Source organism: Chelonus insularis, unplaced genomic scaffold (assembly GCF_013357705.1).
Source record: "Chelonus insularis isolate UGA/USDA-ARS -01 unplaced genomic scaffold, ASM1335770v1 contig_93_pilon, whole genome shotgun sequence".
Lineage (NCBI taxonomy): Eukaryota > Metazoa > Arthropoda > Insecta > Hymenoptera > Braconidae > Chelonus > Chelonus insularis.
The window spans coordinates 230,519-247,429 of NW_023276782.1; the positions used below are offsets into that span (position 1 = coordinate 230,519).

General features: G+C 34.2%; 1 protein-coding gene across 3 annotated transcripts in view; it reads right to left on the minus strand.

Moving 5' to 3' along the window:
- The window catches only part of Ten-a (tenascin accessory), a 297,917-nt gene that overhangs the window by 62,308 nt on the left and 218,698 nt on the right, over nucleotides 1–16,911 (minus strand). Inside the window, exon 1 of one of the 3 annotated variants that reach the window (XM_035092068.1) lies at nucleotides 1,989–3,645. The exons of the other annotated variants lie outside the window; for them this stretch is intronic. Within the exon in view, the coding sequence (XP_034947959.1) occupies nucleotides 1,989–2,044 (56 nt within the window). The 5' untranslated portion in view covers nucleotides 2,045–3,645. Of the gene's footprint in view, nucleotides 1–1,988; nucleotides 3,646–16,911 lie in introns of those variants that run through there. 3 annotated transcript variants of the gene reach the window in all.

Sequence of the window (16,911 nt, forward strand, 5' to 3'; positions counted from 1 at the left end):
AAAGAATAATCCTTTGTATATTAGAAATACCTTCATCAACTTGCTCCAATAATTTTTAATTTTTTCGAGAACAATATAAAATGATTGCATTTGTTGAAAAAGAAAATAACTGGAGAAATAAAAAAGCAAACCTTGCTTGTAAGCAAATATATATTCATGTATTGTGTTGTATATGTTTCAGTTTAATTCAAGAGAACTGCTTTTGCATATTGGAACGTAAAGACAATCCATGAAAGAATATAGCAAAGAAGCTTTGAACCACCAATAATAAATCTTCAATAGAAGTTTCCTTATGTACAGAAATATTTGACTGCATACACAAGACCGATTTTTGCTTCGTTCCCTTGAAGCTTTGCCTCTGAGATCAGTTATATATGCTCTACTTCTTTTGCAAAAGTTTGTGACCTACACACAGTGGGATTTATACAAGAATTTCGATTGATTTTCGTGCATTCACATTGGAGATGTTTGTGGCAGCTTGAAGATTTCCATGAATATCTTCCCCCTGAACATATGTTTGATCTTGAATCTTTTTAACCATGTCGGCTTTTCAGACTGCATTTTATTTATTACTTTAGATTCGTCCAATTAGTGAACCTCATGTAATCGGGGTCAATTAACTGCCATCCCTTGAAGTCAACAATTTCCTGGCAGTATTTACGCGTCGACTTGCCATTAATTTGTTCGCGGAACTAAAGAGTTAGTTTCTGTCTTAACTTGGGCTCCTCTTAAACATGCAGTAGTGACAGTAATCTACTTCCAACAAGCTCTATATACGTCGTGTCCCTGGTCTAAATGTCATTCTCTGGTTATTCACTCTTTCAACCCTTTTGGGTAAAAGTTTCTCTCACTGAAAACTACACTGGGAATGGCTCGTTGAGATAAGAATTCACGGATGTTCTTCCATTTCTCTCTATGCATATTCATCGGATACCCTCCTCTGTTTGAATTACCCCCAGTGTGCTTCGATCGTTTACCGAGGGTGAAAGTGTGCGTTCTTCGAATTCTAACGCAAACCTTTCTAGATTAACATAAAAGCGATATAGGGAGAGAAAGAGAATGAGGAGAGAAGAGAGCATTCACCCTGCGATCTATGAAATTTCCCTACGTAAAATGAGTTAGTCATATATCAAAAATATATTTCATTCAAGTACCCTTTGTGTAAGGTTTTAAAGATAAAAACGTACCGTAGAATACAAATTGTTTGCTTTGTGTCTTTAACAGACGATTTTTTATTAATCAATGTGAGATACTGTCTACTGTGACTCTTATTAAAACTATTAAAATATCATACATTATGCTGGTTATTTTTTCTCTACTTTAAATTACATTTATCTTCTGTCATGTTCACCTTTGACACTGGGGTTTATTAATAAATGTTGTTTTGATTCTTAATTGACAGCGGGGCAAACTCGACAATGATTGGCACTTTAATGACAATATTCGATACTTTTACTTTTTTTTCGCCTTTAACCAACAGCTTTTGTATTTCGAATGACAATGATTCAGCTAATTTCATTTATAGAATAAACCAAACTAAATAAGTTATGAGATCAATAAAATCTCTTTAAAAGTATTATTAATGAATTTGTAACCATCACTGTCTAATCATTTGTAGTTAGAAAAAAAAAGCAATTTAGGGGAAATAGATTGAAAGTATATGAAAAAGAATATCAATAAAAAGTTTGTGTTGAGAATTTTAAAAAACTCTTTCACATATGAGAAGAAATAATGTGCCCAAAACACGTAAAAAGAGTAAAACAATTTACCTGTCTACCAAAGACATATCCATTAATTATCTATCTCTTATCGTCTTATTCTTAAAGTCCACTAGAAGCCCGGCATCATTAGGCGAAAATTCTAATGGGAATAAAGCTAATGGGTGACATAAAGCCAAAGCATGAATTAGCTTAAATAATCAATTACCGATGCCATTATCTAGATGACGTTTGGGTCACAATTGAAATGTCATGTCTGAAAATTCTTACCGGCCATGTCGACGAGGTAACGGTGGTGGTACTGGACTATGGAAATTATCCATCATGAAGTAAGGATCACGCTCAGCCGATTTCCTTTCCAGGCTCTCGAGTTGATCGAGTCTGAGAAGTTCAGCGTCGCGTGGAGAGTGAAGTTCACAATGTGCAACGTGCAGAAGAGGCCTTAACGACGAACCATTGGCGTCGTTGCATCGTTGTTGTTGTTGTTGTTGCTGGGCCTGCGATGGCAGAAGCCCGCGTGTTGGCGGTCCAATTACCTGGTGGTCTTCACCATCCGGTGCGCGATGTTCTTCACCCCAAACTTCAAATTCCCCCGCCGCAGAATAATCACCAAAGCCACCGTTGCCCTTCACCGTGCCAGTGTTGGCGCCCCCACAGGGCGAACGCTTTTTACGATTGCTGTCACCCAACCGCACGGGCAAAAGACCCTGCGGTGACGACAGCACAATGTCTTCGTAACGTTCCTTTTTCTTAGTTGGATCAGATTTACGTCTAGTCGACAGGGAGAATGGGAAGATGTTATGTTTGTTTGCACGAAAAGACGTCAGAGTTCTGATGGTTCATCAATTTGATATTAATTAAAAACAACACACTCGCGTATATCAATCTTCACTTGCTTTCACCACTTCACTTAAATGTCACGTTCACTCTTTTTCTTTTTTTTTCACACAATTATTGAAATAAATCCACTCAAGTGACAGACGTTCCTTTGAAGCCGACAAAAAAGTCACTGACACACAAGTTTGAACTCCAGACAGTGCAGAAACACTGAGAGAGAAATGGGAGATGAAACTTTGTGAGGATTCAAACTTCCGTATCGATCTGTCAACGCCAGCAACTAAGTTTGAATCGTACTCTGGCGACCGATATCTTACTTGAGGCCACTCAACACTCTAGGATTTTTAAATCCCCCTATCTCCACGACTCAATTCCACTATTATTCTCTAAATTTCTATTGTCACTTGCGTTCAACGACCTATAAGCATCATACAGGTCGAGTGAGTATTCTTTTTAGTTGGACCCTTTTCCGTATTAGCAACTGCTTAAGCTCTAAGGTCGCTCGGAGAAACTCAATTTCCACGAGGTAACGGGTAATCGGACTTGAGAGTGTCGCCAACGATTAAACCAGGAGTTCCCGTAGGATGCTGGGTAAATCTAATTGGGTCACAAGGCTGCGACGCGATAGAAATCCGCGCAACTTGTTCTCTCAGTACGTGCACTTACACCGGAAATATTCGATGCCAAGGTAGACGATCCGATAACAAACACTGCTGCTGCTGCTGTTGTTGTCTTAATCCTTTGTTTTTTTTACTCTTGACCCAACAAAGTTCCAACTCCAATTCACCTATTCAATCAACTCCACATTATTTATCTCAATTATTTTGATACAGCAATGTTGTATATTTTCACTTAATATTATTCCTGTACCAAAAACTAATGTTGTGTTTACTTTATCTAACAATTCATCCTCCAAAACAATCAACAAAAACAAATATTTTGATAAATTCCTTGCGTGATAATTCGTTGTATAAATATTTAATAGTAATTTTGTGTTATGAAAAATTTGTATAATCACTACAAACGATTCAACATACGGTTTAGCCTTTTGAGAAATAGACTACCGAGGACTACAAACACTCACGCTGGCTGCGGATCAAAGACTGAAAGCTGATGCGCCGCAACGACCGGCACAAAGTGACACTGGAACTTCCCCACCACTATCAGGAACTAGCAAGGTTGACGCGTGCGCTTACTTCGTCTCTACTCTGTCTACAATTCTCTCTCTCTGCCTTCTTCTCTACAACCATTCCCGCTAGCTCCTGTTATTCTCTTGTCCTGCTACGACTACTACCCCTGCTGTAACTCTTGAAAGCGACGGCGATGCTGTCCGTCTATCCTTGGGGTTGTAACAACCGGCTCGGAAGTCTACGTCCTTTCTCACTGGCAATCATCTCGACTGCAAGATGTCGTGATAGTTGTGTATGTACATGTAAAATATATCTAACCGCGACATTCATTACTTGATGTGAATTTATTACACGCATATATACCTTTTCCATTAAAATGTTACCGCTGTGAATTTATTGTTTTATTTTAGTTTGGATCAATGAGAGGCAGGTTAGCTGATAGAATTTTGATTTAACCTGTTTATCGATCATCAATTTTAATCATTATTTTTCACGTTTAAAAACCAACTACTGAACTGCTCATCAAGACATTAATTAAATTATTATAATCTATTTTAATGATATTAATAACTACTGATATCGAACGATATTAAACCACTAGTGTCTAAGTGTAAATCATAGTTTTTATATCAGTAATTAATTTAATATCCATTAATTTTTAAATTTATAATTAATGCAGGTAACTTTTTCCATCAGGTAATGACTTATCATGTGAGTTAAACTATGATTTTAATGCTTCAAAAAATACTTAATTAATCACTAAGGCAGTAATCCACCGTAACATTGGAATAGTCAATGAAATTTTCACATTTTGGAATAAATGAAAATTAAATTGCTATGGGTTATTATATTATCACACCAAAATCAATATTTACAGTGTAATAAACTTAACTATATGCATATCTAACGGACAATAATATATACATAATTTTCGATTTACAAAAAAAAAAAATATTGATCAAAAGCATGATGTGAGGTGTTGGAATTATTATTGATTTTTACTCAGCTTTGATCACCTCATCGGAATATCAATTAAATAAAATTGTCAATTTAACCAACAATCATTTTATGTAACATCTATTTACTGTAGTTCTAAATATTTTTTTAAAAAGTAAATAAATAAAATTTGTGTACTTGAAAGTTATATATGCGTCATTTAAGTTATTCGAACAAAATATTTCGAATAAAAATTCAAACTTTTTTATTGAATACACTAGAGTATGGTGCAAGTATGCGAAAAGATTCTTTGGTATTGTTGGTAATAATATGTTAACAATAGAATCCTTGGAATTAAGTTATTTTGGAAATCGTTAAGAAAGGTTGAGAGGTAGGTGGTTGAAAAAGGGCGAGAACTTGCAGGAAGAAGAGGTTCTTATTTATGGTTTGGTGAACACATCACACTACGTACTTTACACACGTGTGATCTTTTGTGACATTCAGTTATATAATTTGAACGTAGGCAGCAAAAGAATATCACATGTGTGGAGATCCATCAAATAATTCAAAATAACGACAACAATAAAGCTATAACAAAAAATCAAATAAATTGTAATCATAATAATGATGGAAGACATTTTTTAACGTTTGCTTGATGTTTATGACTACAGTGATAATAAAGAAATCTCAAAAAAAAAAAAATAATCATCATAAAATTTAAAATGAAATGATGGAAATGAGTTGTAAAAAGTCAACTACTTGTTGAAATGAAAAATGAATAATTTCATCAAACGCTACGTTAACGAAATAATTGAAAAGCTGAATATGAAATTTTCTTAAAATTAGTTCTGAGGGAAGAAACAAACTATTTGAAGCGCGTTAGAGAGGAGCAAAGTAAAACCAAGAGAGCGAGTAAAGCATTATTGTCGTCGTTGTTCGTTCGCTCGTGTCCTCAAGGGAGAAACGAAGGGGTAGTATGCATGCTCAAGGGTGAAAAATAAGCGCACAGCTTCTCTCACAAAGTGCAAACACAAGCCGCATGGTATCGTCGCGGTGAATACCGAGGATGTGCTTTAAAGCTTGCTATGCATTCAGCGCGTGTCATTTTGTAGACGACACACTATATAATTTCAGTCTCCGCCCTGTCTTGTCACTTATTTACATGAGATTATAATGTATCGCTTTAGCATTTGCTTTCATTATAAATTTAATTTCTCTCCATTAAATCTCAACAATTAATTCATACTCATTCCATGTATATTTCTGATGGTAAATTGCTTGTACGTACATGGATAAAGGATATAATCATTCATTGGATTAATATGTACTCTGACATAGGTAACATTTGTATTAGTTATTTTCATTTAATAATATTTTTTATTGCAAGTATTTCGATTTCCTTCGGGGTCGTATCAAAAAAAGGCCCAGGGCCCTTTGAAATAGAATTAATATTTTTTATTAAATATAAACACTAGCTTTTTGCATGTTGATTAATTTGTCTTTTATTATTTTAAAAAACATCCCCGATAGACAGAGTTGTATTTTGACATCAATTCGAGCTCAATATGTTGTAATACATACATGTTGAGCTCAAAATAAAACTCTTGTCTATCAGGGATGAAGAGATTAAAAAAAAATTAGGTTAATGCCTATTTTATAGGTGAGTTTAGGTTAAAATTATTAATAATTTATTTTATTTTAGCAACGATTAATTGATTTGTTTTTTATTAAAACAAACGTTTTATTTTTTAATAATCTTTAGTGTTGGTGTAGAAAAAAAAATTGACCTCAATTGAAATACCTTAATGATGGAACTAAAATAAATAAATAGAGAGAAGAGAATAAATATTAGTGTGAGTGAGAATTTAATTAACCAAACTATTGACTCGAAATAATGAGCTTGGTAATAGAAAAATAGCATTGACGATAGTATCTTCAAAGATGGCTGATATGATCGGAGGTTAAGACGTTGTCAAGCTGTTGCAGAAAATACATAGAGGAGAATATAAAGAATAAAAGAAACTAGCTAGAGTACTGACAACCGCAAAGAGATTTTAGATAAAACCGAAAAGATTCCGATACGCAAGGAGTATTCTCTCCCTTTAGTTTCTTTTATCTTGAGTAAAAGACGTGGAATATTCTACGTTGAATACCAGGAACATTTTCTGTTTAGCGACATCAAAGAAAGTGGAGACAGCCTCGCGAATTTTCTCCTCGAAACTCATGGCCTCCGGAGTTCAGTGCGTGCCAAGGGCAGCTCAAAAGTCCTGGGGTCATACAAAGAATTGCTGAGACCTCTCTTTTTCTAACCCTCTTGCTCTCATTTTGCTCTTTAAACAGAGAGAGCAGGAGTCTCTCTAAAAGGGTAAACGTTGTAGGCCAGGTCAAGTAGGTAGATTTGAGAAGCAAAGAAGGGTGTAAACGGAAATAAAACAACCACTTCATCTATCTTTTCTCGTACGTCACAAGAGGAAAGAAAAGATGGAAAGGAGAATGAGTGAAAATGTGTGCACACTAGTGTCCATGAGTAGAGAACTGGCTAGGGGATAATTAAACTTCCCTTCGATCCAAAGAATAGAGTGGAGTGAGATGGTGGATTGGAATGTAAGAGAGAAAAAAAGCCTTTTTCAAGATGTTTTCACTAGTACTTTCTCTTTCTCATGTATCAAACGTCTGATTTATTGACATTTATATAGATATATAGATTAAAGCATTATGAAGAATCGATTATCTTGATGATATCGATATCGATATTGTCTGTCATGCTGTGCTCTTGCCATCATTTCTAAAGTTAAATTAAATCAAGGTATTGATGAGTCTCTGGTCAGTTTGCTCAATACTAAGACAGGGAACACATTAATCTTTTTTTGAAATTTAAGAGGCTGCTATTAGGTAATAATAGTGACAACAATAATTGATGTGCTTCGAGGTTGAAAATTGTTTTGAAATTGGAGCAAGCAATGTCGTTGGTAATGAAAATTGTTTAAAAACACTGATGACATCAGAAAAGTGAAATTTAATAACCAATTTTAATTTGAAGATAAAGTTAGGATTCATTGGTGAAGTCAAACTTTAATGATAAAATTGAAGTTACAGTACCATGACTTTGATCACTCAAAGCTCAGTCAATGCCTTAATTTTCTCTAACCACTATCTTGTTTTGGCTCCTAATCAGTATTTTAATTAAATTCAGAAATTCCTGGACTACTTTAATGCCTTCTTTTTTTTCTAAAATTAAAAATTAACTTCAATTCTAGCATCAAAGAAAGAAAAATGAATAATACCATTCCTACATGAGCTATGCTTTTAAACTATTGGGAAACAGTGAAGTACCACATGATCTTCTCCAAGTGAATACGTTTCACTAATTGATTGAAAAGTAAATGCCATGTAATTGAATGTATCGTTGTATTCATTAATATTCTACACAAACAATTATCTCCTTGTTGAGTTGTATGTAATGTAAAAACTAAATAAACAAACTATAAAATTGGTAATAAGTCTAATTAATTATTGTAAGCATCAATAATTGGCATATTTTATTTATAAATTGGTAGAGGAGGATGGTTCATCAATCAAGAGAAAATCTACAGCATCAATTAGTCTGTCTTGTAAACGTGTCTGGCTAGTTTGAGAATTTTTTCCCATGACAATGCAGTGGGAGATGAAAAACGATTCACGAAGCTTTCAGTAATCGGCTCGGAAAAGAATCACAGTTCGTTACGGATTTCTGACTCCCGATGGGAGATTGTTGAGAGAGAATTCGAGTTCTTAGCATTCACGCCAATTCTTGAGATAGCTATCTATCGATTAAGAAAAGACATAGACATTCTGATTGCCTACTTACCAATGGGAAACATTACCAAAGTCATCAGTGCATTATTCCATTCGGAATGTAAATGTGTAATTACAAGACGCTGTTATAAAAGACTCTTCAGTTATTTGAATAAAAAAAAAATCTCTACTTTCTTATTTTTTTTTTTTAACATATCCAATATTTTTATTTGATCATTTATAGGTTCTTTGATGAATTAAACCATTAAAATGATATTGTTACATTAATAACAAGTTGAATAATTTATTCTTTCAAGTAGGTTAATGAGTAGGGTAGACATATATCGCTTATAGCTACGATTAAATAAATTTTTGTTTTCCTTTCACTATTATTGCTACCATGCTGTGCCTCCAAGATAGACATTATTATAAGTCTAAATTTTATCTAATATAAGTAGGATAATTTTTTTGACTTTTTTTAATTAAAATAAATTTATGTTTATTATTTCTTGCAATGAGTTGGATAGAATTTCTTAGAAAAAGGAATTGATAGATAAGATTGATCTTAAAAAAAAACAAAGTAAGATAAAATAAATTTTAAATATTCAATGGTTTGTTTTCTTTCCTTTTTCCCAGTGAAAAAATTGTTTATTTCCAATGATAGCACCCTGAGGAAGAAATAACTAAGGATATCTCTCCGATAACTTCCCTCCCTTTTCACAAAAAAAAAATCTTACATGACTGTAATAAAATCATAATATTTCTGTTCTACGGAGTTTGTAATTTATTATTATGTATACTCTAAAAAAAAAATCTCATAATCCTTGGGAGAAAGAAAACTGCCGGGAACAATAACACAAATTAAGCTCAAATATACTTTTTCATTATTCGTATAGCAACATAGCAATAAAATGTCCTCATTTTGACATTAATTTCTCCACCATTCATGTCTGTAATTTCCGGGCTGCGATGTAGACTCGCGAGAACTCAGAGAGTTTCGAAACGATTCAGCGCGGTGTAAAGCGTGTAAATTTATCGAGCTGAGAGCAAAAGGAGTAAGGGAGGTTTTCACAGAGAAGAGTAAAGGTGCTGCGGCGTAGGAACGAAGTCGTTCCACTTGGCATACCAGCGACTCCGTCTTAGTTTGTAATCTCTATACCGAGACTCAGTGTTTTAGGAGGTTTATGTGTATATACACCAACCCCGCGAGCAACAAGGGATCTGACTGAGAACGAACTGTTGGACTCTCTTGCATGCTAGGGTGACTTCCGCTCTCGCTTAAAGCTTGCTAGGGTGAGCGGTCGCGCGCGTTGTACGTCGACTCACTGCAAATAAAGCCGCACCCGCACGGTTTGTTTGAAACATTGAGCAAACGTCGGTTGTTTAAACGGGTACAGGGAGTTAGACGATTGCTGCATAACTGTATTTTAAAAAAACGAGTTCTTGTCTTTTAAGTTCACTAGAGCGAATATACTTATAATGGATTATTTCAAAAATTAAGAGATCATGAAAAATGACAAAGTTGCTTCTTCGAGGAGATATTTCGGGTGCTTCTGTTGATATTTCAATCATTTTCGCATGGCCATTTATTTTTTAATTGTAGCTAAAAAAGAAAAAAGGTTTCTGTAAGAGTGATTAAATATAACATTTTTTTCTGCTACAGCAGCACATAAGCTGAACAAAAAAATCTTTCTGCTAAATGAAAAAAAATTACAAGCGTGAAAATACTGTCGTCAGATTTGTTAAAATAATTTTTTTTCTACCAATTTAAAAACCTTTGAAGTTAATCAAAAATTTTGTGTTTTGGTTTTTTTTTGTTTTACATCGTGAATATTGGAAAAAAAACATGAATAAACGATTTAGAAACTCGAATGTTGAAGTTTCAAATTGTTGTCTGGTCTATTGAAATGAAATATTTTGAAACCAAACTGAAAATGAAGGTATTTATTTTCAAATGATCGTTTAATTATTTTAATAGAATATTTTCTTTCGATCATTGGAATTATTTTTTCGTCATCAATTATCCCCATCAACGACCATTTCTCATTTCATCACTTGCACTTAAACTATTTTCTTTTTTTTTTTCAGTTCTCGACTTTTCACTGCCACATGCAACTCTCGTTTGAACACTTTTATTTTTCCTCTCATCCACTTTCTTGGACTTTTAATTCACTGGAACGAGGTTCGCACGCTCGACGGGAGCCAATCGAATTTCTTGAAACTAACTCTCAAGGGAACAAGAGAATAGAACGAGAAGAAGAGAGTTCACCAGACGGTCGTCAATGTCTTACTCTAGTCTTCAGTTATTTTCTACTAATTCAATTAATGACAGCATACAGCGTTCGGCCAACGATTCCTTCAAGCATTACTCAAGACTACTATTTTTGATCCTCTTTTCCTCACGCTTTTACTCATTGGAACACTCCTTGATTCATAAATTAATTAACGGACGTTAGACGTTTATAGACCATATATCGTTAGATCCAATAAAATTACTAGAGTTACTCGAAATCGTTTATAGTGCTCTGGTCGATCTGCTGCAAATAAAAGGTTTGGCAAACACAGCCTTGGCTGGATCAATGGAGGGTAGCATCAGGGAGATTGGAGTGAGGTGGATCGGCAGGAATGAGAAAAGGAATTTGCCTCCTTCCTTTTCTTGATTATCCCAGTGATACCAAAGACGCTCTATTGGCATTCCTGCTCAACCGGAAACCTCGCCGAATATACTGTACTTTCTTGGCATCATATAGAAGTCACTCAGGACGGCTTTGTGTCTTATAACTCCCCTGGACTTATACTCATACTTACTACACAATTCGACTCGACCATTATAAAAATTTATTTTCCTTTCAGCCAACATCGTCAAAACGAACCAGGCTACGTACACATCACATCCGATGCATTATCGTAAAATAATTCCCGAGTCGTTTTAGGATATCGTCCAGCAAATAGTGTCTTGAGTAAACACGTCCCCTTAATGTAATAAACGAGAGTGGGAACCGAAAGAAGGGGAAAAGGTGTCAGGGATGTATCGAGCCATGACGGGGCCGTTCCACTTCGTTATCTTGTTGGTGATTTCAAAAAGTCGATTCTTTTCTTGCGACTGCGTTACTTATTATTACGAAAACTGTATTATCGTCAAACAATTTCAAGTCCTCTCGCGAGTTGCCGGCGCGTCGATCTGGCGCCACACGAGGATTAAAGGCCACAAGGATTGTCGAGGAAAAAACTATACACCTTATTCTTTGAAACCTTGTATTTTGTACACTTTATTACGTCGAACCAAGTGGACATTTAATATGTTGTAGATGTGTATGTTGGTGGATAAACTAAACTCTCAATATGATGAGTTTATGTTCCTTTCATTTATTTTACGACAGTTGTAAAAATTTATATGTATATTCTTGATTAATGTTATGTACTTGAATGATATAAAATGATATTTTATCATTGCTCCATTCTTTCTCTTTTCATTCATACGCATCTCTTTTGAATTTTCAATTTGACTTCGGAGGTCATCGGCCCGAAAAAGCTCATGTTTGATGTGTATGATACAAGTGTATTCGAGTATATTTTGTGAGAAAAATATTTTCTGGATGAAATTTTATAATCGTATTTTACTTTTGTACTCTTTTTTTTTCAAACGTTTTAGAACTTACAAAAAGAACATTTATCACATTGAGTAACGGTACCACTTTTTATTGAATATGACGTTTTTTATGCTAATGAATAAAAGGCCGTGACTTATTTCATTTAATCGATTTCCGAGGGTTGTGTGTATTCAAGATTTGTATAGATATGTCAGGGAAACAGGTGTTTCTACATTTAGATCATCGTGAACACGATATTCCTAGTTGATAACAAATTAAAAACTTGTTCTATTAGAGATGAATACATTTTATACTGATAAATTGAAATATAAATGGATATTATGTAATTTTTTTATTTTTATTCAATTTTTTAAATGGATATTCATGTTGGAATAAAATTAAAATTAAAATATTCAAATAATAAAATAAAAACATTTTTATTTTGAAAAATGGTAACTCATGACTTCCGTTCAATTAGATAACATGATTAATTAAGAAATAAAAATTAAGTCATGCTTTATTATTGATTGAAATATTAATTAGACTAAAAAAAAAATTGAATTATTTCCGTCAATTATTGATGTTTAAAAATAAATGATGATAATTGACTTTCTGAAATGGGATTAAAAAATAATGGAGAATGAGAGGTGAATGATGTGGTCAGTGTAGGGCTATCGTGTCAAGATAAATAGAATTTTCAATTCATAAAAGATTCAACTATACTTTGATAGCAGGAAAATTCATCTTTTTCTTTATGTACCTCCTGTTGGTTATTTATGTTTTAGTTGAACGATATTGAATGCCAGTGACAGAGAGTTACGAGAGTAAATGAATAAAAAAAGCTTGCGAAAAATGCACGAGTGCGATGATAAAGAGCGAAAGAAAGAAGAGGTTTTGGAGTTGATAAATAGTATCAGTGAGTCTCGCGCAATATTTTTTGGGTCTTGGTGAAAAGGCGACGAGAAAGCTGGTGCAGAGGAGAATGAAGAGGAGATAGAGCTGTTCGGTGGGCACCGGTGTGACCATCGGGTGGGTTTCGTTTCTGCGGCATAATACAAATGGAGTCACTGCCACAGAACGGTAGTAGTGGAAAAGGGATCGGTCGATGAACGAATGTGGGGTGTAGGTATCGAAGTACATACGGCGGATATGTCGGTGGATATGTATTCACTGATGACGTGACTCCAGCAGCATATGTTCAGGACATCCCTCTGGATACTCTGTAGACGTGTATACACTCTTCGCTTTTCCCCAAAAGCCTCATGTGCGATTGTTCAATTGTCTGCGTCACGTTTGCTGGCCATTCAAAGGGATCACACATAAATGTGTGGCCAAACTTGAAGGATCGTTTGCTAGCACTTTGCGACCTGAACGACGGAATAGCTGTGCTGATGATGAGTCGAGAATTATTTAATAGATATTCAATTATGGGAAAACACACCAAACAATGGAACAAAAGCGATATTGACAATGTTATGAAACTAGTCAGGCCCAACGGCATTTTTTTTTCTCGAAAGTTTATTTTATCTCTCACTTGGCAAACAGTTTCCTGACTTTTAAGACCACCCTTGGGTCTGACGGTATTTTTAGAAAACCTTTAGAAATTTTTTTTTTTCATTCATTTTTGAAATAGACGTCAATATTTAACATAGCCTTGATCTTTTAAATATTAAATTACTTCCTGAAATTATGTAATTTTTTAATTTCAACCATCATAATAGAATTCAACTCAAAAATTCCTTGTACTATTTATCAGCCTTTAGTACATCTTGAATTCTTATTATTTTTTTTTTTTTTTAATAAAAAAATACAGTTAAGAAAATATCTCAATATGTACCGCTGGTAAATATCAAATTTCTTTCAATATCTCGTCTTGCCCTGCATTCTCTTCTGTACCATAATAATAATACCAAATGTCATCGGAACATTAGATGATGAGTAACAAAGACTGTGAAGCATGTGTCATCCACGTGGCCCCAAAAATGAATTTAAATTCTCGAGCATGCTTTCAGGTAGAAAGTATGACCTGCCCTCGTCATCCATCAACTCAGCAAACTCACCTCGAAATAGAAATGTGAACAGCAATGAAATATTAGGGAAATTTGTTAGAATTAACACTGGCTTTTTTTGTCCTTTATATCATCACACTATTTTTGTTCTATTCTATTACACGGTGTATAGCCGACAAGGTGAGAGATGAGTGTCTTCAAAGAAAAATAGAGAAAGGCCAAAACCGGATTCCAGGCAACTATCAGACGCAACTTCTCACGAAGTGTCTATTGAATGAACGGGTTATAACAGCTCAGTTTTATTTGAGAGAAGAGAAATAGGACCTTCATCAAGCAGTGAAGGAAAACCATCATCAAGTCTCTTGCTCTAGGATGCAGATAAAGCTAATGGGGTTTTATCAGACACATACGTACAGTTAAAATAAAAATATGGTGATGATTATTGCAATCTTAACTTGCTGACCATGCTTCGATTGATGCCACGACATGGTTTATGTCATCATAATTTCAAAGGCTATTGCAACTTTTAACTCAAATACTAGCAATTAATTTAAAAAAAATTCCCTAAGCTTGATTTTATCTGGCTAGACTATTTTATCAGTTGAAAGCTTTCTCAGTGGTTTGTTCGTAGATGACTTGAAACGTGGAGTTATATTTTACTCTAGCGTAAACACGACAATTGTTTTCCCTGTTGCAATATTGCTGATTAAGTATATGTAGTCATCATTATAAATTTTTTATTCCCACTTACTTTCGAGATTTATCTGACACTAGATAACAATTTACTGTGCGGCGTTTCGTCGAATTATTTACCCCAAACTCTTCACCAGACATGTTTTCCTGGCCCTGAATCATTCATCCAGTTACCAAAATAAAATAAAAATTTTCAACGGGGAACAGGTTGCTTTTTTTTTTTTTTTAAAGAACAACTTTGCTTATTTTAAAGCAAAAAAGAAATTAGTAGTTGATTAATTATTGATAAATAATTATTTAAAATAATATTCAGAGAATTTAGAAGAATTCACCTGGATTTCTTAGAAAAAAAATACCTTTTGAAATACGAGCAGTAAAATTGCACCCATAAAATGAGTTTATAGAGAAAAAAAATGCCAAACTTCTAAAATTAGTAGTCCCCTCATCATGAGACGTACTAAATACAATAGTCAGGATGAAAAATATGAATAAGGAATCACAGCAGGAGCATGATGTCACACACATTGAAATTTAGAAACTCGATGAGAGATTCCTGGGGATTGTAGAGTAAAGATTAATCAAGCTATACTCTTGAAAGACTCATACCTCTTTGAGTCAAGTCTCTCTAATGTGTATGGCATCGTGTGTTTCTGTTGGTTAACCTCGCGTGTTTTACGACTAAATCTCTCGATTGGTTCACGACTTGTAGGTACAACCAAGAGGGATAGGAAGTCGTGTATTTTGTGCTGCCGCCTGTGGTCTTCTCTCGTCAGGGAGCCAAAAGATGACATGCTCATATACTTATACAACTTGAATACAAGTTTCGTATCTCTTCTCCAGTTCATAATCATCAGATTTTACCAAGTTTTTCTTTCTCTCTCTCTCTCTTGGTTGTTTGCTCGATTTTCTCGACGTTGAACATAAGCCTAGGCTAGTGCAGTCACCACACATCGTTGGATTCTGTTAAACTTCTCCACAGACATCAAACGCCCACGTGGGATTACGGTTCTCTAGTCTATCATGTAGTCCCTCTTATTCCTTTGCTTACTGCCGCTTTCTCAGGTTCCTTTATGTACTTATATGTACTCACTCTCATGCTTTTCGTCGTATACGACTATACCTTGCACATGTTATTCCCCATGAGCTATGAATACAGCCGGCGTTTACCCTTCCTCCTTTTGTGACAGAGGTAAAGAGGGACGAAACTCCAATGCTTATACTGTTGTTTATGTCTAACGCACGCCAGCTCCACCGTAAAGCATGTTGCATGGATTTACTCCACGTTGTACATGTACTTATTGAGACTACGGGCGGTCTTGCAGTGTCACAAACCACATGTCAGCCTCGTTGACAATCTATAAATGGGAGGCCAAGGGTGGAAACGTCATTTCCACTTTTCCTTTTGAATTTTTTTTTATTTTCAATTCCTCATTATTTCAACTACCAGCAATTCATTTGTTTTCACTAAAAATATTGGAATTTTGTCCAATAATTAATACCACCTCAATTTTATTTGGCTGAATAATTTTATTTTAATTTATACTGAATTATTTAATTTTCCAATAAATTATTTTATTTTTATTATTTATGTTGTATAAAACTATTTCATTAATTTGCACATGAAATCATGTATTATTTAAATTCTAAAAATTTATATTATTTTGTAATTTAGATTGATTTTAATAAACACCATGGAATTTTCAGTTTTTTTTTAATGAATAATAATAAAAACAAGAAATGACTTGATGGTGTAAGTCAAAATAGATTCTCGAGTATTTGATTGCGAAGTTATGGTGAAGTCAAAGCTGAAGAGAAATATTTATTTAGGTACAGAGGAATAGGTAAAATAGTTGGCTTAATAATAATATTTAACTACCCTTCTATTATTATTTTTTCGAAAAAATAAAATTGAATTTCAATGTCGACTTTACACTGTAAATCTTTGAGTATTTCAAAGAACTCGGGCAAACTCTTCAATTAAGCTGTTCATTTATTCAGTTCACATGTAAATATTACCGGTATATTTTCAGTCACGCATTCCATTTAATATTTTTCAAAGAAATTGAGATATACGTTATAGAGATAACTTTTGAGGGATGGTCAATATTAAAAGGTACAAGTCAAAATGACGACGAAACGTTTACAATTTGACAGACATTGTTATTTATTGTAATATTAAAAATAAAGAATTATTTCCTGATGCATGTAAATAAGTTATTTCAAA